Here is a 27,064-nt window from a genome sequence, read left to right as displayed (position 1 = left end):
TCAGTTTACTTGTTGTCTGATTTTAATGTTTGGCATGCTAGACTTTGTCATGTTAATAAATGGATTATTAATAATATGAGTAACCTAGGATTAATTCCTAAAATGACTTTAAATAATTTTGAAAAATGTGAATTCTGCAGTCAGGCTAAAATAACGAAAACTTCACATGGATCAGTAATTAGAGAATCTGAACCATTAGACTTAATTCATTATGATATATGTGAAATTGATGGAACCTTGACTAAAAATGGCAAGCGTTATTTTATCACTTTTATTGATGATTGTTCTGATTTTACTTTTGTGTACTTGATGAAAAATAAGAGTGATGCACTTGATATGTTCAAGTTATTTGTTACAGAAATTGAAAATCAATTCAATAAAAAAATCAAAAGATTTCGCAGTGATAGAGGTATTGAATATGAATCAAGCTTGTTTATAGATTTCTATTACTCGCATGGTATAGTACATGAAAGAACTGCACCTTATTCTCCTGAAATGAACGGTAAAGCTGAAAGAAAAAATAGAATATTTACAGAAGCTGTAGTGTCTATTTTATTAAACTCAGGTGCGGCTTCTTATTGGTGGGGTGAAATATTATTGACTGTTTGCTACGTGCTAAACAGAGTACCAAAATCGAACAATAAGATTTCACCTTATGAGATTTTAAAGAAAAGACAACCAAATTTGTCTTATTTGAGAACATGGGGCTGTTTGGCCTATGTTAGGATTCCTGATCCAAAACGAATAAAATTAGCAAGTAGAGACTATGAATGTGTATTCATTGGGTATGCAGTCAATAGCAAGGCATACAGATTTTATGACTTGATTGCACGAGTGATTATTGAATCTGTGGATGCTGATTTTATGAACATAAATTTTCTTTTAAATTAGGAAATAGTGGGGGCGAATCATCTAGTAGCATTCCTGTTGTCAGGAATAATGAGATTATAGATGATATAGAACCAGAGATCAGAAGGAGTAAAAGAGCTAGAATCTCGAAAGACTTTGGTCCAGATTTCCAAGTCTATTCTTTAGAGGAGGATCCTGCAAACCTCCAGGAACCTCTAACTTCTTTAGATGCTGATCTTTGGCAAGAAGCCATAAATTATGAGATGAAATCTTTGGAATCCAATAAGACTTGACATTTGACTGATTTACCCCCCGGTTGCAAGACCATAGGTTGTAAGTGGATTTTGAAAAAGAAAATGAAACCTGATGGCACAGTTGATAAATATAAAGCTCGACTTGTGACTAAGGGTTATAGACAACGTGAAAATGTTGATTTCTTTGATACCTATTCACCAGTTACTAGAATAACATCCATAAGAGTGCTGATTTCGATCGCTGCACTCTATGATTTGGTAGTACACCAAATGGATGTTAAGACCGCTTTTCTGAATGGTGAATTGGAGGAAGAACTTTACATGGACCAACCTGAAGGTTTTTTGATACATGGACAGTAACAGAAAGTGTGCAAGTTAGACAAATCCTTGTATGGTCTAAAACATGAACCTAAGCAATGGCATGAGAAATTTGATAATCTTGTCATCTCAAATGGTTTTAAAGTGAATGAAAGTGACAAATGTATATATTACAAATATGAGAATGAGCTTTGTACTTTCATATGTTTATATGTTGATGACTTGTTGATTTTTGGATCAAATATTCATGTTGTGAATGCGGTGAAATCAATGTTGGGTGCCAACTTTGATATGAAAGATCTAGGTGAAGCGAATGTCATTATTGGCATAAAGATAACTATATCTGAAAAAGGAATTTCTTTAGATCAATCTCACTATGTTGAGAAGATTCTAAAGAAATATGACTACTTCGACTGTAAACCTGCATGTACACCTTATGATCCAAGTGTAAAACTTTTTAAGAACACTGATGATAGTGTACGACACTCTGAATATGCGAGCATCATTGGCAGCCTTCGGTATGCCACTGATTGTACTAGACCCGACATTGCATATGTCGTTGGATTACTGTGCAGGTTTACTAGTAGACCTAGTATTGAGCATTGGAATGATATTGAAAGGGTTATGGGATACCTTAAAAGAACAATGAATCTTGGATTACATTATCTGAAGCATCCTGCTGTACTTGAAGGGTACAGTGATGCAGATTGGAATACATTGTCAGATGATTCCAAGGCAATGAGCGGCTATATTTTTAGTATAGCTGGTGGAGCTGTTTCTTGGAAATCAAAGAAACAGACGATTCTGGCTCAATCTACAATGGAGTCAGAAATGATAGCACTACCTGCTGCTAGTGAAGAAGCAGGATGGCTAAGAAGCCTGCTAGCTGAGATTCATTTATGGGAAAGACCGATACCAGTTGTGTTGATCCATTGCGATAGTACCGCGGCTATTGCAAAAATTGAGAACCGTTATTATAATGGTAAGAAACGACTGATACGTCGTAAGCACAGCACAGTTAGAGAATTTATCTCAACAGGGGCTGTTAGAGTGGATCATGTGCACACTGATGATAACTTAGCAGATCCTTTGACGAAAGGATTATCTAGAGAGAAAGTCCATAAAACATCCAAGGGAATGGGACTATTGCTTATAGAATGAATCATTCATAATGGTAACCCGACCTAACTGACTGGAGATCCCAAGAAATAGGTTCAATGGGTAATAACAAGTTATGAATGATATGAGCCAGAACATGCAAAATTGAGGCATGATTCCTGAAGCGATTAGAGGGTGAGTTAATAGAATCTCTTAATGAAGTCTATACTTCATTTGGAGTGGAGTACCTAGCTACGGGAGTACTCTTGATAGATTCACCTTTGTGAATGTGAAAGTGGGGCCGCTTTCTATGAAATTTGAGGCAAAATTTCTAGAGCGTTCACTAAACTGGGATAGATGTGCATGGCCATAAACACACGGGCGTTTGAATACACTCTTAAAAAAGGCTGTGTGTGGTTAGATGTCCGAGATAGAGTTCAAGACTACGAGTCACTCTTGTTGAATCAGAATCTAACATACTATGCAAAGGTTCAAATCGAAAGATACCTTTGCTTATGCGCAATCTTACTGGATCAGAAATTGCTCGAGAAATCATTTTTAAAATTCAAAGTGGGGGATTGTTGGTACAAAATTGAATTTGAAAAGGTAAGGAAAAGAAAAGTGCTAATGAGAATAAAGAGAGCATTGTGGAATCCCACATTGCTTAGGAGAGCTCATTTAATTGAGCTTATAAGTGTGTTCACTCACACTTGGTTTTGGGCCCCAATGGGTACCCAATTTTGTGGATGGGCTAGGAGTTACATCCTACTCAATTTAACACACGCGCGCGCGCGCCGTCCATCCGTCGGCCGGTCAGGTCAGGTTAGGTTCGGTTCGGTTTTAGCACATAATAAACTTTTTATTTCTGAAATCTTTTTGTAACGTTTTATTTTTTGAATAAAACACAATCCCTGATTTTCCTCCCACGATTTGACTCTTTGATTTATTAAAGGAAAACGTTTTGATTTATTGATTTGACCGTTTCAGTTTTCAATCAGCTATAAACTATTGTCTTCCCCATCAGAAAAACATATCTTAACAACAACTATTTTAATTAAAAACAAAAACAGAGATTCTTGAGCAATAATCAGAAAGGTGTAATTGACCGCTGAATACAGTGCAGTATTCATCGGAGTTAGGCTGTTTTATCCTGGGGACGACGTGGTACGTACGACTGCTTGCACCATCCGAGGTAGAGCCGCGAAACGTCTTAAAGAGAGCGACCTAGTCTGCGACTCGGCCAGAAACTGTATTTGGTAAATTCGTTCCATTTCATAAACTGTTCAAACAATGTTGGTCAATTTGGTGTTGATATAACCTTTTCTAGTCGAGGTTGTATTGTACATGATACATGACGGCGAAGGTTCTTGGAACATAGCGTAAAGTTGGACGACTATTTGAGCTTGTTTCGCTTCAACTGTCTTCTAAAGTTATTGTTGCAGTAACCTCTTCCACTTGGCATTCACGTCTTGGTCATATTTCATCCTTTACATTAGGATCCTTATTTCCAATGGATGTTTTGGACCTGTTAAAAATGATCATTTTAATTGTATCTCATGTCAACTTTCGAAAGATCATACATTTCCGTTTAATCTTAGTAACTATGTTTCTTCTGCACCATTTGACCTTATTCATTCTAGTATTTAGGGGCACGCTCCTACTACTACTATGGGTAGTTCTAAATATTTTGTCATATTTGTGGATTATTACTCTCGTTATACATGCATTTATCTTTCAAAAAAATCGTTCTGAATTCGTCATTTAATATACTCTCTTTATCACACAAAGATAGACAATTTTTTTATTTTGAGCATCTTAAAATATAGATAAAGTGTTGGAACAATTGCTGAAACTGAACAGAATCACGATGAGGCTGAGTCGCGGACTAGGTCGCTCTCTTTTAGACGTTTCGCGGCACAGCTCGGTGGTGCAAAGCTGACTAGCAACCGCGGCGTCCTTAGGATAAAACAGCCGGAAAATATACTGCTCTCACTGCACTGTGAAAGCAGCTCTGAAAACACTTTCTGAGTATTGCTCTTTTGCTTTGTTTCTGTGTATTTAGAAATGGAAAAGGGACCAGTATTTATAGGCTGGAGGAAAAGAGCTGTTGAGACAATCATAAAGATGGAACATAAATACTGAAAACGTTTTTGATAATAAATTGTTTACAACAGTCAAAAACGTATGGAGCAGTTCAAAGGTTTATTTGAAAAATAAAAATCTGTTATGTATCAAAAAAATAATAGTGCCAACCGAACCAAACCACCCACCCACCCAACCCAGACTAGACCAGGCCGGGCCGGGCCGGCCGACCGACCGGACGGACGGCGCGCGCGTGTGGTAAATACGGTAGGATGTAACTCCTAACCCGTTCACAAAATTGGGTACCCCTTGGGGCCCAAACCCAAGTGAGAAATTCCAAGTTAATAAACTCAATTACTTGAGTTCTCCTAAGCAATGTGGGACAACACATAAACTCTCCATATTCTCATTTCAAATAACAAGGCACTTCCTTTTTATTTTATTTTCCAAATTCAATTAATTTCAACAATCCCCCACTTTGAATTTTAAAAATAGTTTCTCGAGCAATTTCTGTTAAGATTGTGCATAAACAAAGGTATCTTTTGATTTGAACCTTTGCGTAGTGAGTAAGATTCTGATTCAACAAGAGTGACTCGTAGTCTTGAACTCTATCTCGGATATCAAACCACGCACGTTCTTTTCATAAGTGTTTTTCTAAAGCCCGTGCATTTATGGCCCTGCACGTCTATCCCAGTTTAGTGAACGCTCTAGAAATTTTGCCTCAAATTTCATAGGAAGCGGCCCCACTTCCACATTCACAAAGGTGAAGCTATCAAGAGTACTCCTATAGCTAGGTACTCCACTCCATATGGAGTATAGACTTCATTAAGATATTCTATTAACTCATCCTCTACTCGCTTCAGGAATCATGCATTAACATTGCATGTTCTGGCTCATATCATTCATAATTTGTTATTACCCATTGAACCTATTTCTTGGGATCTCCAGTCAGTTAGGTCGAGTTACCATTATGAATGAGTCATTGTATAGGCATTAGTCCCATTCCTTTTGATGTTTTATGGACTTTCTCTCTAGCTAATCCTTTCGTCAAAGGATCTGCTAAATTATCATCTGTGCGTACATGATCCACTCTAACAGCTCCTGTTGAGATGAATTCTCTAACAGTGTTGTGCTTATGACGTATCTGTCGTTTCATACCATTATAATAACGGTTCTCAATTTTTGCAATAGCCGCGGTACTATCGCAATGGATCAACACAGCTGGTATCGGTCTTTCCCACAAGGGAATTTCAGCTAACATGCATCTTAGCCATCTTGCTTCTTCACTAGCAGCAGCTAGTGCTATCATTTCTGACTCCATCGTAGATTAAGCCAGAATCGTCTGTTTCTTTGATTTCCAAGAAACAGCTCCACCAGCTATACTGAAAATATAGCCGCTCGTGGCTTTGGAATCATCTGACAATGTATTCCAATCTGCATCACTGTACCCTTCAAGTACAACAGGATGCTTCAGATAATGTAATCCAAGATTCATTGTTCTTTTAAGGTATCTCATAACCCTTTCAATAGCATGCCAATGCTCAATACTAGGTCTACTAGTAAACCTGCACAGTAATCCAACGACATATGCAATGTCGGGTCTAGTACAATCAGTGGCATACCGAAGGCTGCCAATGATGCTCGCATATTCAGACTGTCGTACACTATCACCAGTGTTCTTAAAAAGTTTTACACTTGGGTCATAAGGTGTACATGCAGGTTTACAGTCGAAGTAGTTATACTTCTTTAGAATCTTCTCAACATAGTGAGATTGATCTAAAGAAATTCCTTTTTCAGATCTAGTTATCTTTATGCCAAGAATGACATTCGCTTCACCTAGATCTTTCATATCAAAGTTGGCACTCAACATTGATTTCACAGCATTCACAACATGAATATTTGATCCAAAAATCAACAAGTCATCTACATAAAGACATATGAAAGTGCAAAGTTCCTTTTCAGATTTGTAGTAAATACATTTGTCACTTTCATTCACTTTAAAACCATTTGAGATGACAAGATTATCAAATTTCTCATGCCATTGCTTAGGTGCTTGTTTTTGACCATACAAAGATTTGTCTAACTTGCACACCTTCTGTTCCTGACCATGTATTACAAAACCTTCAGGTTGATCCATGTAAATTTCTTCTTCCAGTTCACCATTTAAAAAAGCAGTCTTAACATCCATTTGGTGTACGACCAAATTATACAGCGCAGCGATCGAAATCAGCACTCTAATGGATGTTATTCTAGTAACAGGTGAATAGGTATCAAAGAAATCAACGTTTTCAAGTTGTCTGTAACCCTTGGCTACAAGTCGAGCTTTGTATTTGTCTACTGTGCCATCAGGTTTCAATTTCTTTTTTAAGATCCATTTACAACCTATGGTTTTGCAACCGGGAGGCAGATCAGTCAAATGCCATGTATGATTGGACTCTAATGAATCCATCTCATCATTTATGGCTTCTTGCCACAAATCAGTATCTAATGAAGTTAAAGCTTCCTGGAGGTTCGTAGGATCCTCCTCTAAAGAATAGACATGGAAATCAGTTCCAAAGTCTTTCGAAATTCTAGCTCTTTTACTTCTTCTGATCTCTGGTTCTTTATCATTAGTAATCTCATTATTCCTGACCACATGAACATTACTAGATGATTCGCCCCCACTATTTCCTAATTTAAAAGGAAATTTCTGTTCATAAAAATCAGCATCTACTGATTCAATAATAACTCGTGCAGTCAAGTCATAAAATCTATAAGCCTTGCTATTGACTGCATACCCAATGAAAACACATTCATAGGCTCTGCTTGCTAATTTTATTCGTTTCGGATCAGGAATCCGAACATAGGCTAAACAGCCCCAAATTCTCATATAAGATAAATTTGGTTGTCTTTTCTTTAGGATCTCATAAGGTGAAATCTTCCTGTTTGATTTCGGGACTCAGTTGAGTACATAACAAACAGTCAACAAAATTTCACCCCACCAATAAGAAGCAGCTCCAGAATTCAATAAAATAGACACTACTGCTTCTGTAAGTGTTCTATTTTTTCTTTCGGCTTTACCGTTCATTTCAGGAGAATAAGGTGCTGTTCTTTCATGCACAATACCATGTGAGTTATAGAATTCTATAAACAAGCTAGATTCATATTCAGTACCTCTATCACTACAAAATCTCTTGATTTTCTTATTGAATTGATTTTCAATTTCTGTTACAAATAACTTGAACATGTCAAGTGCATCACTTTTATTTTTCATCAAATACACATGTGTAAAATCAGAACAATCATCAATAAAAATGATAAAATATCTTTTACCATTTCTGGTCAAGGTACCGTCAAGTTCACATATATCAGAATGTATTAAATCTAAAGGTTCAGATTCTCTAATTACTGATTTATGTGAGTTTTTAGTTATCTTAGCTTGACTACATAATTCACATTTTTCAAACTCAGTTTGGTTCATTTTAGGAATTAATCCTAGGGTACTCATGTTGTTAATTATTCTTTTATTTACATGACAGAGTCTTGCATGCCAAGTATTAAAATCACAAACCATGTAAACAGAAGCAACATCTTTATTGATAATTTCAACATTCAACTTAAACATACCCTCACAAGCATAACCCTTTCCCACAAAGATACCATTTCTAGTAATGGTGTACATATCTCCACCAATAGTCTGAAAGAATCCAGCCTTGTTGAGAAGATAGCCAGACACCAAGTTCTTCCTCATCATAGGAGTGTGCATCACATCCTTCAAGATTAGTGTTTTTCCTGAAGTAAACTTCAGTTCAACATTTCCAATTCCAGCAACAGTAGTGGTGTGACTATCACCCAGTAATACTTTCTTATCATCCACGGCAGTGTATGTTTTGAACATAGCACGATCGTGGCAAACATGGCGATTAGCGCCCGTGTCTACCCACCAACCACTTGATCCACCAACAAGGTTGATCTCAGCCATCATATCTGTTATCATAGCCGTAAAAGGCTCTTCAGTCAAGTTAGCCTGTGGAGCAGTACTTGGCTTGTTCCGACACTTGCGTGCCATATGACCCGGTTTTCCACAGTTAAAGCATAGAAATGGTGGCAGGTCATTCTTAACAGGTGGTGCTTGTTTCACAATATGGTTCCTTGAAGGATTACCATTCTGGTTCGCTTTGTTGCGATTCACATTTTGGTTTTGGTTCGAATTGCGATTCTGATTCTTAAAATTCTTGCCATTAGGCTTCAGACTCATCGAACTAAACTTTCTTGTGTTGTTAGAAACAACCAACACTTCATCTTTTAGATCCTGTTTTCTCGCCTCTTCCTCAATCCGAAGACGAGTGATCAAACTTTCCAGCGAGAACTCTTTCGTTTTGTGCCTGAGAGAATTCTTAAAGTCCCTCCACGAAGGAGGTAATTTGTCAATTAAAACAGCAACTTGAAATTGTTCATCTAGAACCATACCTTCGGAGATGATCTCATGAGCTATTTTCTGCAATTCATGAGATTGCGCCTCGACAGATGTTTCATCACTCATTTGATATTTGAGGTAGCGGCTGACTGCGTACTTTTTAGTCCCCGCCTCTTCAGTATCATATTTCTTTTGCAACGCCTCCCGAGTTTCCTTTGCAGTCTTTCCATCATTGTAGTAATCATAGAGATCATCACTTAGTGCATTAAGAATAAAATTCTTGCACAAGTAATCATTAGTCATCCACTGTTGAAGTTCACCATTCTGTTTTTCCTTTTCTTCTTCCTCGGCAGTTTCATCAACGACAGGCATTGCCATTGTCAACACAGAAACCACCTTCTTGATTGTTAGGAAAAATTCAGTCTTTTGTTTCCACCTTTTGAAATGCAAACCTTCAAACCGGAATGGTTTGTTGGCATCAACATTAGAGGAACCGTAGGCAGCAACCTCATCGGAGTTCATGGCAGCAATTGTAAAAGGAAACGTCTAAAAATTGTTGGAACAATTGCTGAAACTGAACAGAATCACGATGAGGCTGAGTCGCGGACTAGGTCGCTCTCTTTTAGACGTTTCGCGACACAGCTCGGTGGTGCAAAGCTGACTAGCAACCGCGGCGTCCCTAGGATAAAACAGCCGGAAAATATACTGCTCTCACTGCACTGTATATTTAGAAATGGAAAAGGGACCAGTATTTATAGGCTGGAGGAAAAGAGCTGTTGAGACAATCATAAAGATGGAACATAAATACTGAAAACGTTTTTGATAATAAATTGTTTACAACAGTCAAAAACGTATGGAGCAGTTCAAAGGTTTATTTGAAAAATAAAAATCTGTTATGTATCAAAAAAAAATAATAGTGCCAACCGAACCACCCAACCCAGACCGGGCCGGCGCGCGCGTGTGGTAAATACGGTAGGATGTAACTCCTAGCCCGTTCATAAAATTGGGTACCCCTTGGGGCCCAAACCCAAGTGAGAAATCCCAAGTTAATAAACTCAATTACTTGAATTCTCCTAAGCAATGTGGGACAACACATAAACTCTCCATATTCTCATTTCAAATAACAAGGCACTTCCTTTTTATTTTATTTTCCAAATTCAATTTATTTCAACATAAAGTTGCTATATTTATTTGAATAGTCAATTTGAAATACCAACATTATTTTTAATTAATTTAAACTATTTTTGTTATATTTTCTAAATCATCATTAATTATCACTTTATTAAATATAAAGAACTAACAAATTTAATTTTTTAAAATTTAATTACAATCCTAAAACGTAATTTTCTTTTTCATAATATAAATTCATAAAATTTAATATATATAAATAATTAAATTAAGGATATTGTTGGAAGTTGAAAAAGAAAAGCTATTTTAATTTTAATTTTTTAATTTTGTGGAAATTCAAGTTTGCTTATCTTTCTGGGCGTAGGAGTAGCATTGTATGTTGAAGTCAAAATAATACTAGCGTTGTATGTTGAAGTTAAAATAATACATTGTATTTAACATGTTGCTATTTTCCATGCTAAATTATAGATGGTCATATATTTAAATTTGTACTTATGATTGGTGTTTGTAAACTCTTCAATGATAGAATTGATACAGATACACAAATTTTAAAAATAGAAAGATAGCAAACTCCTCCATTTTTTATTTTTAGAAAGAGCATAAATTGTCCTTTCAGTTAATTTGTGAAAATACATAAAATAAAGAATATTCTTGTTATTATACTGTAATCTAAGTAAATAAAACAGCTTGCGTTTGTAGTCCAACGGTTAGGATAATTGCCTTCCAAGCAATAGACCCGGGTTCGACTCCCGGCAGACGCATTCTTTTTGCTATTAAATTTTTAATTGTTTAGGTTATAGGACATCAATTTTGCAGAAAAATAATTTAGCGTGATTTATGAATCTTATTTTTATAGAGCCTAAACAGTTTTTCTGCTGCATATGCTAACACCATTACATATGCAGCACCAAGATGGAAATACCGAAAATGATAACGCCAAAATAGTATTTTATATCAAAACAAATTATAAAAAGAATTTAAAAAATGTTTTCAAAACTGAAAACAAAATGCAGAAACCAGTGTTTTAGGCGTGATTTATTGAAAGGGGAGATTTCAGACGCTTTTAGTGGATTTAGTTTTAGGACTAGTGTTTTGAAAGCTGAATTGGTAAAACTATCAATTTTCAACTGTTGGTTCAACCAATTGAATAACTTATAATTAAAAATAAATTAGACTCAATCGGTGATTTATATCGGGTCAATCGGTTATCAGTTACAACTAAATTTCAATTTTTAAGATAAATCAAACTGGACAGTTGGTCGGTTTCTAATTTAACTAGCCGGTCCGTTCCACTCAGTTTTTTAATTATTATCCTCAATTTCTGCTATCTTTTTTTTAATGAATTTTTTGCTATCTAATCCATCCACCATTTGAATTGGTATAATTTATTGATTATTTCTATGTTACTTAAATTATAAGTAGAGTGAAAAATAGGCCAAAACAGCAAAATATAACAATTATATAAATTTTCATATAACATAACCAATTACAAAGAGAAAATTATACATTCTACAATTTAACTGCTTCAAATCCTTGCTCCACATCAATTTTCTTCTCTAGAAATCTTTTTTTACAATCATAATAGTAAACAGTAACAACAATCCAATTCCCCACATTTCCCAACCAACCCAAGAAAATTTCCCCACCACAAACCATAACCCAATTTCTACTCTTACCACTCCACATTCCATACACACCCATTAATCTCAACACAACCCACCAAACAAAAAACACCAACATTACCAAAAACCCACATTTTCTCCTACCTCTACTAATATAAGCAGAAACCCCAAGTGCCACGTCACCATGTTTTTCTTCCAAGATTGAAATCACCATGCCCATGCTCCAAATACAACTCCATTCTATGTATTTCATTAACAAAGCTAAAATAGCCAATCCAAACACAGCCTTAAGTATGGTATTAGATAGATGATTTAATATAATAAAATGTGTGGACAGTGAAATAATTCCAATCCAAGTGAGTGAAGTTAATACAACAACATAAATTAATGTAACTAAAGGTCCTTTAAACCCTACCTTTTTAAAGGGCCTGTGTAGAATTTTCTTGAATTCAACTGGTTCATGATCTTCTTCTTGTGAATAAACCATGGAAGTTAAATAAACTGCATAAATGGTAGTGAAAAGGTATACCAGATGTGAAATTGTTGAGTAGAATAAAGCTGGTAATATAAATGGTGGGATGACATTTTGAAATATTTCAAAAAAAACTTCTGTTGTAGTTGGTGGAGAATAGAAGTGCAAATGACCATGTGTTGGTTCAGTTTGATGATGATCATCAAATAAAGTTGTGAGTTTGGATTTGAGTGAATGGAGTAAAGCTTGGTGGAAGTTGACTTGGAGAAGAAGTAAGGTGCAGAAGTAAGGGGAGGATGTGAGGAGGATGAAGATGATGAATTTTGGATTTTTGAAAATTATTTTTGAGGATTCTTTGATTATGCCCAAGAATTCTAGCTTGTTTTTCATCATTAAAACTTGGTTGTTCTCCATTTCTTCACTATTTTCTTGATTTTTTTTCTTAGGTTAGATCTGTTTGATTATAAAGTCAAAAGGCTTGTGGAAATACCAATGCTTGTGTTGACTGTTGAGTAGCTAATTTGAAGTTTCAAAGGAAGCATCCTAACTTTCCATTCAATTAATTACTATATCTCAAATTATGTACTTTCTCGGTCTCGTAAAAATGGACAAAAATTTGAATTATAATTATTGTCAACTTATTAATTTCAACCATTTTTACTATATTTTTTTAATCATTGTTGATTATTAGTCTATCCAATATAAAAATTAATAATAAATTTAGTTTTTTAAAATTATAATACAATTTCAATAACAATTGTTACTTCCAAAATAAATAATTAAAAAAATTTAAAATATTTAAATTATTAAATTAAGGGTATAATAGAAAGTTAATAATAAATAACTAATCTAACTTTCATTTTTTATTTTTTGTGCAAAGTTGGTTAAGTCTATTTTTATAAAACGGAGAGAGTATTTATTTAATACTTATTCTTATTCTATATGTATCCATTTCTATTACTTATTCTTGTGCTATATGGACTTTTGTTTTTGATGAATATATATGGACTTTGATTTTAGCTAGAACTAGATAGTGAGACTCCTTATCAATAGCTGGGTCTAAATTCTATATGGACTTTGATTTTAGCTAGAACTAGACAGTGAGACTCTTTATCAATAGCTGGGTCTAAATTCTGAAGGAGCCCTAGTTTTTTTAGAGGAAATTACACCATTTATCAAAAAAAAATGAAAATAATTATAAAATCACATGTTCGCTTTTTTCATTTACAAAAATATTAATAATATTTACAAAAGTATAAAAAAATAAAAAATAATATCAAACATACGGTGTATACTGTGGGTATAATGTTAGTATACTAATAAATTAACATTATATTAACATTTTATCAACATTATATCAAAATTATACCGACATTATATATACTAAGATTTTATTAATATTAAATAAAAATTTACCAAAATTTCATCAAATCGTATACTAAAAATTAAATTAATAATATATCAAAATTATACCAACAGTATACTAAAAGTGTACACATCAAAATATACTGAAATTTTATTATTACATCAACATTACACCACATCACATACTAAATATTAACCTAACAATATATTAAAATTATACCAACAATATACAAATTCTCTAGTTCATTACCAACTATAGTGAAAAGTACATATGAAAAAAAATATGCTATCAACTAAAAAATATATATAAAAATTTATAATCGATATACCGAAAATATACTGAAATTATACTAATAATAAACCAAATGTTATTTTTAAATTATTTGATTTATAGTTTTAGTATTCCAAAATTATACCATAATTATACCGACATTATACAAATCGTATTTTTGTAATTAATTTTCATTTTTTGATACTTTTGTAATTAATTTTAAATCAGTCGTATTTTTGTAAATAAAAAAAGTTTACAGGTACTTTTGTAAATATTTTTAAAATTTTAGTTACTTTTGTCATCGTCTCTTTTTTGTACCACTAATGATGTGGGCTTAGACATCTACACTCTTTCAAGATTGAGGTGAATAAAATCTTGGGACGATGACAAAAATACATAAAATTTTAAAAATATTTACAAAAGTACCTGTAAACTTTTTTTATTTACAAAAATACGACTGATTTAAAATTAATTATAAAAGTACCAAAAAATGAAAATTAATTATAAAAATACGATTTGTATAATGTCGGTATAATTATGGTATAATTTTAGAATATTAAAACTATAAATCAGATAATTTAAAAATAATATTTGGTTTAATATTGGTATAATTTCAGTATATTTTTGATATATCGATTATAAATTTTTATATATACTTTCTAGTTCATAACAAGTATATTTTTTTTATATGTATTTTTTATTATAGTTGGTAATGAACTAGAGAATTTGTATATTATTGGTATAATTTTAGTATATTGTTAGGTTAATATTTAGTATGCGATGTGATGTAATGTTGATGTAATAATAAAATTTCAGTATATTTTGATGTGTACACTCTTGGTATACTGTTGGTATAATTTTGGTATATTATTAATTTAATTTTTAGTATACGATTTTGATGTAATTTTGGTAAATTTTTATTTAATATTAATAAAATTTCAGTATATATAATGTTTGTATAATTTTGGTATAATGTTGATATATGTTAGTTTATTAGTATACTGACATTATACTCACAGTATACACCGTATGTTTGATATTATTTTTTATTTTTTTGTACTTTTGTAAATATTATTAAGATTTTTGTAAATGAAAAAAAGTCAACATGTAGTTTTATAATTATTATCATTTTTTTTGGTAAATGGTGTAATTTCCTCTAAAATCTTCTTTTCGATAAATAATTAGTAACATTTATCTTTCAATTTAATACTAATAACATTTGGTATCTAAGGGAAATTCTTACCTAAATCTGGTACATGAATTTTTCATGCATTTATCTAATGAGATGTTAAAAAATCTAGAGAAAACTATAAAAGTATCCAATAATGCTGCCAGTTTTACAAAAATACTAACTATTCCTATTTATTACGCGTGTACCAACAAATAGAAAATATTTACATTGATAGCTTACCGATCAAATATTGACAGCACATTTCATAAAAAAGAGTGAAAAGATATGACGCACATTGTCAATTTACTGACGTGCGCGTCAGCTCTATTCTCGCTGATTACTTTTATTTGCTTTATATAATTTGCTTTTATTTTTTTGAATTTTCCACTGTTAATATCATCCCAACTTTAATTAAAAGGCATGTTTTGCAATTGGCGGCAAAATATTGCCCACTGTTAGTAAAGTTGGTATGATTTTCTAACTCACGATCATAATATATGGGAAACAATCAGATTATAATTAGTACATAATTTTATTTTTTAATTAATTAATTCTATAATATCATATTCTAATCTTTATAGTTAAAATTAAAAAAAAATTAAAAACTCTTATATCATAATTAATTATTTTAATTTTATAAAATCATGATCGTGCCTGCGACTTATGAGTAGCGCCCGCAACTACCTCAGGGTAGCGGGCGCGAAACTCTTCTGTTTCTCAAGAATATCCGATTTTTCGATTATCGCTAGAAGGTTCCGATTCGACCCGTGATGGTTTCTATATGTTCCTACATACTAATAAACATGATTTGACTCTTTAAATTGATTGTCAAATTCAAAATTAGGGTTCAAATGGAACTTGGTCGAACAAAATTGTATAAAATTTAATAGTTAGATTAGATGTTAAATTACTTTTAAGATATTTGGCCTTATTAAATTTCAAAACTTAAACCTCAAAAAATATATTTGGAGAGTTTAATCACTTGTTATACTGTCACAAAATATATTAATTTTTTTTAACAAAGGCTAAAACTTTCTTTGATGAAAATGAAAATTAAATAGATGAATGGTTCTTCAATAAATTAAAAGAACTATTCTAAAATAATGATGAGAGCTGTTAATACAGTCATCGATTAGGGCTTTTTCAACCATCAAAAGGTTACCTAAAACATACATGGTTCAAATTGAAAATACGATCTTGAAACGCTTGATTCTTAAAACTTCAAACTTTCCAAATCACATCTTCAATATCGATCCATTAGTGATCTTTCAATTTTTAGATCTACAAGAACATAGATGTAAAGTTCGAACGGATCAAAGAGCAGTTAAAAGACTTTATTCAATCAAAATAACATTCAAATAAACACCTTAAAAAATAAATTATTGCGACAAAAAAGTAGATCTGCGATTAATAGTATTATGGGTGGAGAGAAAATGATTTTCCGGTTAACCGGAAAAATCATCATCTCCCACCCTTGAAGAAAATGAAGAAGAAAAGGAGTTTTTTAGTTTTAGAGAGAAGGGAGAGAACTATTTTTTAAATTGAAATAAAGTGACGTTTAAACATTTTGTGACGTTTAAACATTTTAAAAGTTTATTTAGTAGAATGGACGCCCGCAGTAAAATTATTTGAAACATATTTAATATACCTAGAAGATTTCAGCAAGCTATAACAATCATTGTTACAAGCCAAATGTGATGACAAATATTTTTCAACCATGAAAAAATCATGCAGGAAAATTATTAGTTTACGATCATATTAAATATTTAATTTGATTTGATTTTAAAAAGATTTTTTATTCAGAAAATATATTTGAATGTTTCATTCTGAGTATTCTTATTTATTTCATCTATTATTTATAATCTATCATAATTTGTTTATTCTATTTATAATAATATGATATAATATTAACTAAATTAATTAATTATTTTTACAGAATCAAACTATAAAAATTGAATCTACTAAAATATTCTTTCATCAATAAACTTTATATATAACTGAATTATTTTACTAAAATAACATATTGTGATGATTCAGCAGTGATCGTGCAAATAATATTTTTATTTAAAAAATTAATTAAATATAATATTGAGTTGCTCTAATAAATTCATAGTATAGTGGAAAGTGGTCACCCACTAAAAAGAGCAACATGACATTACCATTTGTACAAATCTGGAATTGGCCACTTTTTTATTTTTTATTTTATTTTTAAATTCACATTTATGTTTCACTAATAGTGAGTGTCAGTGGGTCTCTCCTCTTATCTCTTTTATTTTTCCTTTTCAATTTTGTTTTGCACCACTGTTCATTTTCAGCACATTTTCTTATCTAATCTTTGCTCCCACTTATATAAACTTGATAAAAGGCTCACTTTAACTTCTGAAAGTGGACCAAAAATAATTAAGTCTCTAAAATCAAAATTGACTCACTTTATATTATATAATTGTTCAAAACGGCTCACATTACACCAAAAAATTTGACGCCGTTAGTTTTTTTTCTGTCAATGATGACGTGACATATTGAAAAAATATTCAAAAAAAAATTTAATGTTTAAAATACTTACCAATTTTATACTTCCAATTTTTTTAATAATTGTCACCCTCTTCTTCTTTTAAATATCAATAGTTAAAAATATTTAAAATTGAAATATTTATTAAAACAATTGAAACACAATTAAACATTTTAAAATAAAATTAAACGCTTCGAAATCCAATTAAACACTTCAAAATCCAACTAATTAAATCTAATTCACCCACCTAGCATCAAACACCTGTCGAAAATCACATCTGCAATTTACAACAAAAATATAATCCAACTAAAAATTAAAAAAAAAATCACCGGAGAAGATGAACGGGACAAACATGTTCGTCTTCTCCGGGCTGTTCTTCCCCATGGAATAACAGCCCATCTGTTATTCCATGGGAAAGAACAGATCGGTTGTGGAATAGAAGAACATGTGGCTGTTCTTCTCTATGGAAGAACAACCGGAGAAAACGAACGGGTTCGTCCTGTTCATCTTTTTCGGTGCATTTTTTTATTTTTATTATTATTTTAATTTTTAAATTTAATTAGGTTTAAATTTTTAATTTAATAAGGTTTAAATTTAATTTTAATTGGTTTAACTAAATTTTGATTTAATTAATTAAATTTTGAAGCGAGGGTTCAAAGTATTTAATTTTATTTTAATTGTTTTAGTAAATATTTTAACTTTAAATATTTTTTAATTATTGATATTTACATGGAGAAGAGTGATAAAATAGTAAAACTATAAATATAAAATTGGTAAGTATTCTAAATATTAAGGATATTTTTGAAATTTTTTCTTACGTGCCACGTCATCATTTGACTGAAGAAACTAACGGCGGTGTAATGTGAACCGTTATGGACAACTACAGGAAGTGAAGTGAGCCAATTTCGATTTTAAGGACTAAAGTGTTTTACCAATATACTTTATTTGAAGTGAAAGACCAATTTACATTAGATGGTGTGTTTTAGTGATGGAGGCGCTCTCCTACACGATAAAAGTTTTAAGTTCAAACTTCCACGTCCACATTTTAAAAGATTGTGTTAATGATATATAAAATTATAATTTTTACACCAAGTTTTAAAATAACATAACCTTTTAAACGTGTCAATCACAGACATCACATTTCATTTTTTTTTCAAAAATAATATCGATAATTTTTAATGGTGTTTTTACTAACGTGACACGACACATGGCAGATCAATCGGATGTCTAAGCCAGTGAAATTTCATCGAAAAATATGCTCATGATTAAATTGAAAAGAAATGAAAGGTAGTGTCTATGATTGACACATTTTAAAGGTCCTATTATTAAGTCCTATTGTTTTTTGAAACTTGGTGAAAAGGTCATGATTTTATATGTAATGAACACTAAAAGATTAAATCTCTTAAGGAATATATGTAGGACCCCATTAATTATATGACTAACTTCTAACACCAGAGACTTTAGCAGTCGGTTATCATCTACAGTAAAAGGAAATATAAAAAAAGTATTAATTTATAATATAGAAAATTATTCTAAGACCACCCATATTTGCCAAATTTTTGTTTAAAAATCAAACGATTTACTACCTCACTTCAATTATATTAACGATTTTGTACCTCATTTTCAAACGATTTGTTATGTAATTCTATTAACGATTTAATACCTATATTTAATAGAAGGTTGTAAGCGTTTGTAAAATTAAAATTGAGATACAAAATCGTTTAATTTTCAAATAAGAGGTAACAAACTGTAAATTATGACATATACGAGGAGGCTTAGAGTAATTTGCTCTTTATAATATTTTGTTTCTTTCTTTATTTTTTAGTGACAAAGCTTCACTTCCATGAGCTGAAATTCAAGATTATTGTCAATTCTTGGAATATGGACGCCGCAAACATACATACCTGATAAATTCGAGGTATAATAGCCAGCAGTCCAGCGCCAACCATTTTAGAAAGGGCATATCTAAGGTTTGAACCTGCAACTAGATGCCCAAATGAATGAATTTTAGACCATTATACCAAATACTGTATTATGTTTCTACTAAATTAACTTATACCAAGTAATTGTCAACTTTTTATTTTTTTTCTCCTAACATTTTCTTTTTCTTTTCTCAATAACACTTTCTCTCACTCGATTTTAGTGGGTGGAAAATGACGATTTTTCTATCTTAACCAAACCTCGTCTTTATTGATTTTTTATAACTTTTTTATAAATATAACTTTTTATTCAATACATTTACTTCGACATAAAATTTAGTTTGTTTTGATGTATTATTTTAAAAAGATAATCATTATTTATATGTTTTAAATCCTGAATTATTTTAAATCTTTTGGTATTTGTGAATTTAGATTAAAATTCTTAATGATTCAATTTTTTTAATGATTAATTGAAGCAAGCTATGAAAAAAAACTTGTGATAAATATGCACTAATTTTTATTTCTATTTATTGATTAATAATCACACAAAACACCTCAATTTAGGGCCTCCTATCACTAGACCCTTTAAATTTTAAAAACGGTCACTAAATCCCTTAATTTTAATGATAACGCTCGATAAATCCCTTTTATCTCAAAAATGACTAAAACACCCCTAAAAATCATTAATTAACTGAAAAATCAAATTCAACCAAACCCAATCAAATCCAATTAAACTCAATCAAATCCAAAACCACCCAACACCCACCTGTCGCCGCTGCTGCTTTCGAAAACCATTGTTCTTTTTCGGAAACTGCTTCTGCCACCTCTGCTCCTTCTCAGATCGAGAAGGAGCATATGAGCATGTTTTTAACGTGTGTGAAAGAGTAACTCCTTCTTCGATACAAGAAGGAGCAGATGAATCTAATTTTCAATGAAGAATAACTAAACAGATGACTCTCTTTTTTAACGTGCGACAAGGAGCAGCTCCTCCGTCGTGAGAAGGAGCAGTGCTTCTTTTCAAATGAAGAGGAGCTGATGCTCCTCCAATGTAGGTGATGGCGGGTACCGGAGGCGATGAGGGTTGCCAGTGGGTGTTCGACAGTTGGGGGGTCGGTGCCGGTTAGGGGGGTGTTGGTTAGTGGTTTTAGGTTTGATTGAGTTTAATTAGGTTTAGTTGAGTTTGATTAGGTTTGATTTTTTTTAATTATTGATCTTAAAAGGAGTATTTTAGGCATTTTTAGGTTTAGAGGGTTTAGCGAGCACCGTCATTAAATTTAGAGAGTTTAGTGATACAAAGCCTCAAAATGAGGTGCCATAGATAATTATTAGCCCATTTATCATGTCTACCAACAAAATTTCTTCAGTTTATTTATCTATCTATCTATATATCTATCTATAACTATCTTATATGTGGGAAGGGAGAGAGACAGACAAAATTACGATAATAGTCTTCATTAAAGGTATAATTAATATTAGAATACAAAGCTAATAAAACTTTAGTTTTAATAAATAAATATAAATGAAGAGTTTAAATAAGAATTTAATTCCTCTAAAGAGATCAATTAAAAGAACGGCACACAAATAAATAGTGTGAATTTTTTAATTTTAATTATTTAAATTAGCATATCAAAGGAGAAAACAAAGCGAATTCAGAAAAATTGAATTATTAAAAGGAGAGGATAAAAGGTTTTTCCTTTAACAAGGAAATAGAGTAGAAATTTGAATTGAAGTCTAATTCTAAAGTTATATAAACCAATGTTTTGTTGGTGCAGCGGGACGTGAGGGTCTGAATCGTATATTTCAATTCAAAATTGCAATTCCAACAATTCAGATCCAGAAATTGATCATATCAATAACAAATGGACCGTCATATCATCTAGTAATTAAAGCACGCATCTATAAACCGTAAGAAGAATACCTATGTCGATTCTCCAACGATTTTTGTAGTCCCGATAGTACGGCGACCTCAAACTCGTCCACACGAGTATACGTCCGATTGAATCCTCGCTTTGAAGTAATCTGCAAGAGTTTCTCTTGCTGAGCAACCCTAAGCTCAAACTCTCGCCTCGATTACGTCTTTGCTGGGATGTATGAAAAACTTTCTCCAAGCTTTTTTGTGATTGATGACTACTTGAACTCCTTCAAATATGCTCTCTTAAGTGTGGTGTTTTTAGAATGAGTAAAGGCAACCTCTATTTATAGGGTAGAGCTTTGCTTAAGAATGCAACACCTCACATGCTAGGTGTCACACACCAAGCAAAGGTGTTGCCACCATTCGACACCTCACATGCTAGGTGTCACACACCAAGCATAGGTGTTGCCACCATCTGACACATCTATGCTAGGTGTCACACATCAAGCATAGGTGTTGCCACCTTCTGACACGTCGGATGCTAGGTGTCACACACAGAGACATACATGACATCATCACATGACATCATCACGTGACATCATCATATGACATCATCGTGACATCATCACATGACATCATCACATGACACCATCGTGACATCATCACATTAACTTGGATAAATTACAATTAGGTGCCTACTAATTTATAACTCTTACAAATTAGTCCCTAATTTATACTTGTTTTTCATCTTAGATTAATTTCCGAGATATGCTAGTATCTATATGAAATCGATCTCTCGTAAACTCAATTGGTTGCAAACCCTATTGTGTGTGACTAACTAGGTTCACATCTATATGGCAACGAGAGTCATAAGAAACGCCTTTCTTACATTAAATAATTAAATCCCATTAATTATTAATTCTCGTAGATCGTGAGTGATGTCTAGCAACATATCACGACCCCCAAATAGATATGAATGTTTCGATGCATTTCTTATGAACCAATGTTCATAATTACCGTACACTCAAAATTCCCTTCATCTAAGATTCCGATCTCGACTAGTGTCACGGTTAAGTCAAACACTGTTTGTCTTAATCATATGACCTCATCTCAGTTCTTATTCTTGATAAATATGACTTCCACTAGAAACAACTTTCTAAGTAAGTCATATACACCCGCACAGGTTTTATCATCCATCAAGAACAATTTGAGATAGCATAGAATCTTTTCTCCGTTCATCTGGAGTGATAAATCCTCTCTTGGTTAAACCCCTATCTCCATATACAACTAACTAAAGCCAACACATCCCGCGACCCTAGCTCATGAAAGATCTAGGGATAAGGAGTATCAAACTCTAATTACCTATATACAAGATAGTGTCACCGCAAGTTAAAGGACATATGTACAATTATTAACTAGATGACATTAAATGACTTTGATGAAATACCATGTATAAGTCATCTAGCGTCACTTGTTCGACCCACTCAACATCTTGAGTGTCCACATGTTTATCCTGATCTCCATCAAGTAGTATGAGACTCACTACTTCCTATAATTAGTAACTCTTTACTAATCAGGAGAATAAACAGAGGTGACAATCTTTCCAGGATAATGCGATGCCCTTATTCGCAGGACCCCATCGATCATGAACTGTTATTTAGATCACATGTATAATGAAATCTGCAACTCATATTCTTAACACCTTAAGAATAGATTCTATCACAATGTGATAAGGACAATACGTAATAAATGAACACTTAGTTGATGAGACACTTAGTTCAATTAGAACATATATATCTTTGCCATTGAAATTAGTTCTACAAATATACATGATCAAATGGCCCTAGGGCACATACTACTAACATGTTTGTCTAACATTACACTACATTACACGGGTAATTAGGTGATTGTAATTCAAAGAATAAAAAAAACATTACATGGCATATGAATGTTGAAATTAAATATTATAATTAATAATTTAATTATTATCTAATGTATAATGGGTTATATATGAGTTATTAGTATATAATAAATAAAATTAAAATATTACAACCAAAAATTAAATTATTATAAAATTAGTTCACGGGTCATATAAATAATTAATAAAAACGAATAATAATTGAATTAATTTGATGAAAATAGGTTATAATAATATATTTAAAATAAAAAATGTTTTACTATTTTAATTACTATTTAATTTTAATAACGGGTACTTGATTATTAAAATAAAGAAATTTTAATAGTTTATGAAAAATAAAATATTATATTTAATAATTAATCAATATTATTTAATATCTAATAGACCATGTAACGTGCTACAATTTTAATTTAGATAAAAAATAATTAAAAAGATTAAAAAATTATATTTATTAATATAACGGGTCATGTAAATGTCGCTCACGTGCGTAGTACGTATCTTATATGTGGGAGTGGGAGGGGGGGGGGGGGACAGGCAAAATTACGCTATTAAGTTTCAATAATTAATATATTTACGAAGTTAAGTATAAATTTAACTCTTACAAAACATAACTAAATAAAATTTTAATTTAAATGCATGTCTAAGTTATTGTGTAACATACAAATACAACTACAACTACTCATATAAAAGAATACCATCGTGATAAATTTTTTAGTGCAGAGTCCATGAAATTTAATTCATTATCAACAATTGAAAATTGAAGCAGATGCAAGTTTTTTTTTTGGAGGGAAGATGCAAGTTTCAATGAAGGTGCATGTTATGTTATTATTTTACCTTATAATCTTATTAATTTTAACTTATTTATCTTAGGGTGAATGTATAAAAGCTAATAGCTTCCATGAATGCAATACGTTACAAGCTATTTGCCTATGAGAAAATAATTCATGTTTGCTTATTATATTGTAATCTATTTTATTTTGTTTGTTTTGATATTCGGATTCAACTTCCCTAAAATCAAACTATTTTCCTCCTTTTACAATAACAACAAATTTCAATATATAATAAATATAAAATATAAAATTTTAACTTCAAAATAATAATTAAAAAATCTTAATGTAAATTCACAATTTTTCGAAAAGTTCAATTTAATTAAATATAAATATTTTATAATAATTTATTAAAAATTAAATTTATATTTAATAATTTAATATATATATATATATATATAGCTGGTCAAATACATATTATTTACGTTATATAATTTTAATTTAAATAAATTAAACTCTATTATATATAGATAATTGTACAACAATTATCTTTATTGTTAATTATTTATGTAACTTAGTGAAATTGAAACACTATAGTAATACTAGAACCACTAGAATACTACAAAACATCTGAGATTGAACTATAGATAAATATTTGATTAAAAGGTTATAATAATTTAGTATATTTTTAATCTAAATCATAAGTCTTTAGCTAAAAGATTAATAAGATTTTCGTAGTTATAAAAAATTAAAGTTGAACACAAGTATTAAAATATAAACATAAATACGAGATTGGACCAAATATAAGTCTAATATTTGGTCAAAAACACAACAATATCATTAAAAACCCCGAATATAGTGAAAACACTTATTATTTATCATATTGAAAATTATAAAGAAAAAACAAAAAAATTATACTGAACTAATACTGCAAAGTGCGAACCCACCACAATACATATATCATAATAAGTCCCCAATAAAAATAAGATAGCAATTGATTAAATATAAGTTTAATTCTTTTTTGTTCTAAAAAAAGTTTATAACTTTTCCTTATAATCCATATTCTACAATCAAAATTCATCCAGAAGTTCACGGTGATGGCTAAATGTTAAAATTATAATGAATAACATTTAAAATCCGTTTTACCTGGTATAAGTTTTGTTTTAGCAAAACTATAGTACATATGAGATATTGTAGCATAAGGATTGAATGTTTTATTTCTAATAGGAGTCAATTTCGATAAGAGTTTATTTTAATCCTAACTCTTACTTATATTTTAGTACTAAAATGATGGGATTCTTACAAAATTTGTAATTATAGTTTTCATTATATATTTTCAGCAATTTAGTAGTACATACTATTAACAGAGTGGTGAGATCTTTTAAATAAACAAAGTTTAGGTGAGCTCTTTTAAGGAGTAATAGTATTTGCTATAAAAATTTGGCCTAATTATTTTAAAAAAAACTCACCTTAATTTTTTTTTTCATTTATACGTGACCTTGTAAAAAAGTCATTTGTACCCAATTTTGGATTTTTAGGTTTCATCTCTACCCAATACAAGAATAATTGACAATTTAATGAATTAAAGGATGATAAAATTAAAACAATTAAATAAAAAGTTATATCATACGTATAATTAGTATATAAATATAAATTGAAAGATTATCTTAAACTTTTTTTCAAACAAAAAGAGACAATTTTAGTACTTTTGGGTAGGGACGAAACATAAACATACAAAATTTGTGTATAAATGACTGTTTTTCAAGCTCAGGATAAAAACAAACAAAGAGTTTAAGGTGGAATTTTTTTAAGTTATTAAGTCGAAATTTTTTAAAGAGTAACGAATATATAACCGGTTATCATGTATGGCCTACAAGAAAATTGAAATTTGATCTAGAGAAAACATTAGGTGATAACATTTGTTTTTTGATAAATAAATTTGATTATCCATTATATTTAGAGTATATAATAACCCAAAAGAAGTATAAAATTTACATACATTGAGAAATTAATTATTAGAGTATTTTTAGGACACATAAATTGGTTATTCTTCTCAAAAAAAAAATATAAACAAATAACCAATTTTAAATTCACAAGAAAATAAAGTAATACATTACGTTATATTTTTACTATTAAGTAAGTGTCACATAAAAACCGAACTAAATTGGATGGTTGAACTGCATAACAGGATGGTTATTTTTATATTAATGTGAAATTATTATGAATATATTTTAAATAACATCAGTGCTGCCATTACAATGATAACATATTTTTATAGTAATAATAATAAGATATTTTTAATTTTTCAAAGAAAATATCTAAACTATTTGAATTATTTTTTTAATTGTACAATTTAAATAAGAAACCACGACATAATATTTTTATTAATTTAATTAATATTTAATATATAACGGGTCATATAAATATCATTCGCATTATAACTTCCCTTTTTAAAAAATAATACTTTATTAACAAATAAAATGTTGAATATAATAAATCAATTAATATTTAAAATATAAACAACGGGTCATATGAATATCTCTCATGTGCGTAGCACGTGGCGAAAAACTAGTCTATATCTATTCTATAAGTGTGAAGGGGGGGGGGGGGACAGGCAAAATTACAACCTTAACCTTCAATAATTAAAAAATTTACGAAGTTAAATACAAATCTAATTCTAATAAAACAAATAAAATATTAAATAGAAGTCTAATACTATTAGAAAAGTTTAGTTAAGTAGAGGTCTAATTGTAGCAAAATACATAAAAAATAAGAATTATAATAGAACTTCAATTGAAATAGGAGATTTTAATAAAATAAAGTCTATAAATTAGTTATTATCAAGTCATATTGATATAGCAAACACTCACTAGAAGTCTAAATATAATCTGAGGCAAATCCAAAGAATGAAAGAACAATAATAGGCAAAGAAATACTGTCCATTCTTCATCGATATTTTATTATTGTGCTGGTGCTGTTTGTTGTATTTATTGCATTTTTTCCTCTTTGGATTACTATAGTTCGGATAGATCAAGTAGACCCGAGTTCAATTGACTTCACATGCAAGAACACT

The 27,064-nt window shown here is 30.9% G+C and overlaps 1 protein-coding gene and 1 non-coding gene across 2 annotated transcripts; one reads left to right on the top strand and one right to left on the bottom strand.

Annotated features, from left to right (window-relative positions):
• The first annotated feature begins 10,814 nt into the window (after positions 1-10,814).
• TRNAG-UCC (transfer RNA glycine (anticodon UCC)) lies at positions 10,815-10,886 on the top strand. The gene has a single exon. It is a non-coding gene; the product is annotated as a tRNA-Gly (tRNA).
• Positions 10,887-11,574: 688 nt separating this feature from the next.
• Positions 11,575-12,751, bottom strand: LOC126674084 (uncharacterized). The gene has a single exon (XM_050368458.2). The coding sequence runs from the start codon at positions 12,631-12,633 to the stop codon at positions 11,635-11,637; it is 999 nt and encodes a 332-aa protein (XP_050224415.1). The 5' UTR covers positions 12,634-12,751; the 3' UTR covers positions 11,575-11,634.
• Between the last annotated feature and the right edge of the window lie 14,313 nt (positions 12,752-27,064).

Source organism: Mercurialis annua, linkage group LG3 (assembly GCF_937616625.2).
Source record: "Mercurialis annua linkage group LG3, ddMerAnnu1.2, whole genome shotgun sequence".
NCBI lineage: Eukaryota > Viridiplantae > Streptophyta > Magnoliopsida > Malpighiales > Euphorbiaceae > Mercurialis > Mercurialis annua.
The sequence above is the reverse complement of the archived record's forward strand: the minus strand, read 5'-3'. Positions and strand labels throughout refer to the sequence as shown.

Bases quoted from the DNA above. Each gene is read 5' to 3' on its own strand.
- LOC126674084 (XM_050368458.2), bottom strand. From the start codon at position 12,633: ATGGAGAACAACCAAGTTTTAATGATGAAAAACAAGCTAGAATTCTTG.